The sequence below is a fragment of the Apis florea genome, unplaced genomic scaffold, assembly GCF_048593485.1.
Source record: "Apis florea isolate Af1SG1 unplaced genomic scaffold, ASM4859348v1 contig_3756_pilon, whole genome shotgun sequence".
Taxonomy (NCBI): Eukaryota; Metazoa; Arthropoda; class Insecta; order Hymenoptera; family Apidae; genus Apis; species Apis florea.
In genome coordinates this window covers 1337045-1343044 of record NW_028256838.1, presented here as the reverse complement: position 1 = coordinate 1343044, position 6000 = coordinate 1337045, and the positions used below count along the sequence as shown (strand labels likewise).

The following is a 6000-nucleotide window of genomic DNA, read 5'->3' as shown; positions in this document are numbered from 1 at the left end:
TTATAGTGAGGTTAAATAATCATAATTTTTGAACTGTGCTTTATTTGAGAATTAATGTTTTTTAAAATGATCAATAAATCAGTGAGTCATGGTCAAGGTCGTGGTCGCAATCTTTAAATTGTTTGTATTTGCAAGTTAATATTGATTTTGAAATAACCAATCATTGGACACCAATTAAGGGTGCTACGACTACATTGAGGTTGAATGATCATAATTTTTAAATTGTTTTGATTTGAGAATTAATATTTTTCAAAATATCCAACTAATGAATGTCAACTCAAATTTAAATAGATTTTCAAAGTGTCCCAAATTTGAATTAATAATTATTTGGAATGGCCAATTAAGAATCTAGAGATACAAAATGAAGAAGATGATTGAAATCTATAAAATATTTCTTTTAAAAATTTATATTTTTTTTAAATGAATAACCAATCAATTATAGATAAAATATTAAATAATCAAATTATTTCTAATTTTCGAATTCTTTGAAATAATCATTTAAGGATATAAATATAAGATTAGATAGTTCTGATCTCCGAAGTATTATCAATTTCAATGAATTAATTATTAATTAATTATTTATAGATAATCAATAAACTTGAATCAAATTGACACTAGTAAACTTCGCATACAAAAAAATTCGAACAATGTATTCTTTTTATTACTTCTCTAAATGAGTTAGATAATAACCTATACTCTAATATGCTTTCTATTTAAAAGCCAAAAATAAAAGCAATTCAATAATTTTTTCTAGAGCATAGATTTGATTAAGGAAAATGAGCATTCTTATAAATCTGAACTAACGATTTAAAATGATCTAATCGTGGTGATACAGTAATTTCTGCCAACAATTATACGAAACATTTATTTGGAAAAGGAGTGGAAAAAGAGGATATAATCGCAAAATAGAATAATCAGAATTGGAAATTAAAAAAGGAATAATCAGGATAAGTTTTAGGATTTAGATATAAAAGAAAATCATCTAGAAAATAATAATTCATTAACTTGATTCAAGATGTAAATTTAAAAATTGATTCATAAATTGATAGAAAAAAAATTGACTGATAGCGAAAAGAAGATCATATTATATTTCATAAAGAAGTTGAAAGAAAGCTCAAAAATAACGATGAAGAACAAACCGAAACAACTAACATATATATAAATATGTATAAATATATGTAATGCGAAGAAAAAATAAATATACGAATGTAAGATTAAGTAATTATGAAATTACTGAAAATCAAAAATATCTCCATTCTAGTATTTGAGAACTTTATATTGCTGATTTTTGTTTAAAAAGAAACAAATAAACAAATCAAAAAAATCTTTGAATATCTTGTCTATTTTATTGAAAAATATCGACTGTAAAGTGATTCTTTCAAATTGAGATAAAAAATAAAATGTAGAATATCAAAAACTCTAAATTGAAAATCAACAAGCCTTTTTTTGTCAATCTTGAAACTATAATTAAATATTTTAGAGTCTTTTAAGAATTCAGATATAAAAATATAACACAAAAACTGAAACAGTGGAAATTATTTACATTAAAGAGAGTGATGAGATATGCTCTTTTAATGTTAAGACAGTTTGTTCATTATTAGTTTACAAATTTCGTTGTACCTTTTGATATTGGGAATACGTTCTTACGCAATATTTAAAATGAATTAACAATGAATTTAATGATTATAAAAATTTAAATCAGAAATAATCTTAAAAAATACATTATAAAACTTATAAGATTGAAATTCAACATAGCAAATTTTAATAGTAATTGAGATGATAGTAGAGCAATTGTTTTTTCAAAGCATTAAAATCCTAGAGTTGAAAAACAAATATATAGCATTTATTTATAAGCTTTGTTTATTTGCACTTGTTTATTAAAATAACCAACAAATTTATTGATTACGATTATACATTGCAATTCTAACTTATTTATTTTACATGAGAAAATAAAATATTAAGAATATAAGCCAGATCTAGTCGATAATTAATATCGATTAATAAATAATTTAACCCGTTTCGATGCTGTATTGCGCTTAATATATTCTTGTTCTGAAATTTTTTATTGCATGTCTATTATTATTTTGCATGATAAAAAAAAAAAGAATATTAACCTAATCAACAAAGATATAATTGTCAATTAAAAAATAATTTATTTCGATCCTTTATTGCTCTTGGAAAATATTCTAGAATTTACTCTTATTATATATCTAAAATGTGGAACTAATTATATATATCATAAAAATTATTTATTAGTTTATATCTATGGTAAAACCGCAAAGAAACATTATTTATTATATTTTAAATATAAATGAAATTACTTAATCAATAAATTTTTAAAAATTATATAATATATTTGACAATAAATAACTTAATCCTATTTAGATTTTTAACTAACTCTGAAGAATAATTTTATGAATAGATATACGTTATTTTACATAAATAAAATCTAGGCCGACATTTTTGTGAAGTATTTCCTGGATGACACATGTTTTGACATATAACTAACATTCCTTTCGAGTTCCCATTCTAATTTTTCCAAATTCGTTAGCAAATTTATATATATATGTTCGCGAGTGTTTTTGCGAACCGTAAACAGACAAGCGTTCGGGAAACGTTTCTGTCAAGGTCCTTTCCGTTCCTACTAAGAAGCGAGCCGTTAATAGACCTAAACAAAGAGCTGATCCTGGCTCTGTTTTTCTGTGCGTTTTTAGACGACATTAAAAGTAAATCGATACACGATTCACCGTTAACTTTGATTGAGACAGCTCTTTGTTAGATCTATTAGGACGTGTACTTGTTATCATGCGAGGTTTGTGTATAAGACATCTGCCGAGCGTAGAATTTCCTCGACCTTGGCCCATATTGCGAATCAGATACTGCTGGCAATGTTATTGGTCACCGGTATTCCACTCAGAATTAGAATACTTCCAATTAGCCAGGAAGAGAGTCAACCTGAGATACTTTCTTCCTGGCTAATCGGCACTACAGAACAAATCTTCGCACAGTTAAAGTCGTAGTTAACTAATAAATAGGAGAGATCGTGCTTCAATCAATAGAGGTGATACTTAGTAATTTTTTTGTGGGAGACAGCTCACCAAGAATTCGTCGGTTAGCTGATATACAATCCACAGCGATTAAATTAATGCGGCTAGGGCGCAAACAATATATAATATATATTTATATTATTATATAAAATATAAATATTATTATATAATCTGAAAGATTCTCGTAAAAAATTCTTTTAAAAGTAAATTTGTTGCTTGGGAGTTTATTATCTATTTTTTTGGATATAAAATTTAGCAAAATGTCTCATCACAAATTAGTAATGCATTGAGTGATGGATATCTTGCATCCAAGAAATAGGCTAAGATATACATTGTTAACAAATAAATACACATAAATGATAAGTGATTAAGAAAGATTAAACAAATGAAATCAAAATTGGATATTGCAAAATCCTGAATAAAATTTTACTTTTTACATTAAAAATAATTGCAATTAAATTATTAACATATCGAGTTTCTCAAAAAATTTAAAAATTTTATATATTTGCCAATCAATATTTCTTCTTCATTCTAATTCCAATGAATTAGAAAATCATAGAGAAAAGCAAAAACAAAAATCTTGTCTTAAGTTTAATTTGAACATCTAATAGTAAATATAATTCATGGAATAGATGACTATTCTTTTCACATTGATATTTTGTATTAAAAAAGAAAAATATCAGAAAAATCGATATTCTAGTAGACATATTTTATGTATTTATATTATATATTCTTTTAACGCAAATAAAAATTATTGTATCTTATAAATCTAAAATTTTTAGTATTCGAATAATTTATTATTATTACATTAAAATCTATCTATGCTACTCTAGATAATATAATGGCACGAATCTAAAAAAAAATCGTATTGTAATCAATTTAAAAAGAATTCAAAAAAATTTTAAATATAAAAGACAATGATTATCGTTGTCTTGCAAAAAATCTAAAATGATTTCAATAAAAAGTTGATTATATAACATATATAGTATAATATTGCTATCTATTAATGAAATATCTAATTTAACAAGAATCAATAATATTTTTACTTTATTTTCATCAATTTTGTAGTATTCAATTACAAAAAAAACTTTTCACATCGTCTGATATTAAAATACGAAAAAAAAATCAATATTTTAATAAATATTTTTTATGTATTAATGTGACAACGAAAATGGAACAACAATGTCAATATGCCATGAATGATGAGTTAATCTTTTGATTTATGTTCAATGAATTATATTACGTCGAATGTAAATGATAAAAGTATCGATTTTATAACGAAAAGATTGATCACAGACTATCCTATATTGATGGGACAGTTTCTGCTGCTTTTAAGTACCATAAGTTCTTAAAGTTATGTAATTTATATTCAAAGAAAAAACTTATTGCGTCGAATGTTCAAAAAAGAAATTTTATATTTTTTATATTGCGTTGCAAAAAATTTTCGTAAATAATAAAAGTCATTATGAGGAAAGAATCGATCACAAAATCTATATTGATAGAATAATTTTTTGTTTTTATTTACAAATATCATGGTATGCATGTTTATATTCAAAAAGAAAAAATTTATTACTACGTCGAATCTTTAAAAAAGAAATTTATATCGGATATTTATAAATAATAGAAATCAATTTTATGATAAAAAAACTGATCACATTTTCTTAAAATTACTTAATTTATGTTCAGGAAGAAATTTAGTCATAATATCGAATATTCATAATAAAAAACGACTTTACAACGAAAAGATTGATCGCAAAATTATTAAGTTGATAAAACATTTTGTTATTTTTGTATTAAATATTTTGTCTTTAAAGTTTTAAATATTTTTTTTTTGAGAATATATAAATTTTCCACAAAATGAATTTAAATGAAATCTTATTTCACGATATGTATTTTCTAATTTAAAATATTTAATTCATACACGATTGTGTATCTTGGCACTTTAGTATTATGTGCATTAGAATAAGAAAAATAGGCAACAAATAAGAAAAAAAAATTTGTTATTGTATTTAAATTCATATCATTGATTTATAAACTACTGAATATGACAAATAAACAGATAGTATATTTTTTAAGAAATCATTTTATAACATTGAATATATATCAATAGATTGCTATGTAATGTAAAAAACGAATTTTTTTTTTAAATAACAAATTTTACAAATAATATTATCTATTATAAAAATAGAATATTAAAAAATTTTTTTTTATAATGATGTACAATGAAACTTAACGTTCAATATATCTATTATATTGCATCGCAATGAAACTTAACGTTCAATATATCTATTATATTGCATCGCAAGCGAAATGACAATATAGCATTATTTGAATACTTTTTATTAAAGCTATTTTAATATTAATTTCAGCTTACCTGCATTTTTGTTTCATTTAAGCCTTCTTGAATCCATAAACACGTTGAAAAATCTTGGTATTTAGCATTTTCCATCTCAGCATACATTGGATATTATATATATGTATATATCTTTGCTTTAAACCAAATTAGTATAAATTTCACTAGTTTTTAATACACTTGGATCACCGCCAGATGTCTAACACTGTAACATTCCACTTTTTTTTATCCAGTATTTTATTCCTTCTTTAACACTTTTTTTTTTTATTCCTTATTCTGTTTCTTTTTAGTTTCTTAATCTTTTTCCCATTATTTTCATTTTTTTTTTTTTTTTTTTTTTTTTTTTTTTTTTTACTATTTCAATTTTGTTTTCTTGTACTTCGCTTTTCTTCTATCTTACTGCAATCAACACTTTTTTATTTCTTCTTCCACTTTTCTTTCTTAGCTATATTCATCAAACATGTTTTTCCTCATAAATTCTTAGATCTGAAGCTTTAATAAATTTCTATCAATAAATTTCACTATAAATTAATTATTTATATTTTTTAATTTGGCATAGTTGTGTAAACAGATATATAAAAATTTAATATTTTACAAGAA

The 6000-nt window shown here is 23.2% G+C and overlaps 1 protein-coding gene across 3 annotated transcripts in view; it reads right to left on the bottom strand.

The window, feature by feature from the left end:
• Positions 1-5420: 5420 nt before the first annotated feature.
• The window catches only part of LOC100871513 (protein TAPT1 homolog), a 36876-nt gene continuing 36296 nt past the window's right edge, over positions 5421-6000 (bottom strand). For 2 of the 3 annotated variants that reach the window (XR_015294346.1, XR_015294347.1), the window contains exon 10: positions 5421-5892. Coding sequence is in view for 1 of the 3 variants with exons in the window: in XM_086914917.1 (XP_086771043.1) it covers positions 5855-5892 (38 nt within the window). In the remaining 2 variants the exon portion in view is untranslated. The remainder of the gene's footprint in view (positions 5893-6000) is intronic. The other variant, XM_086914917.1, reaches the window with a different exon arrangement.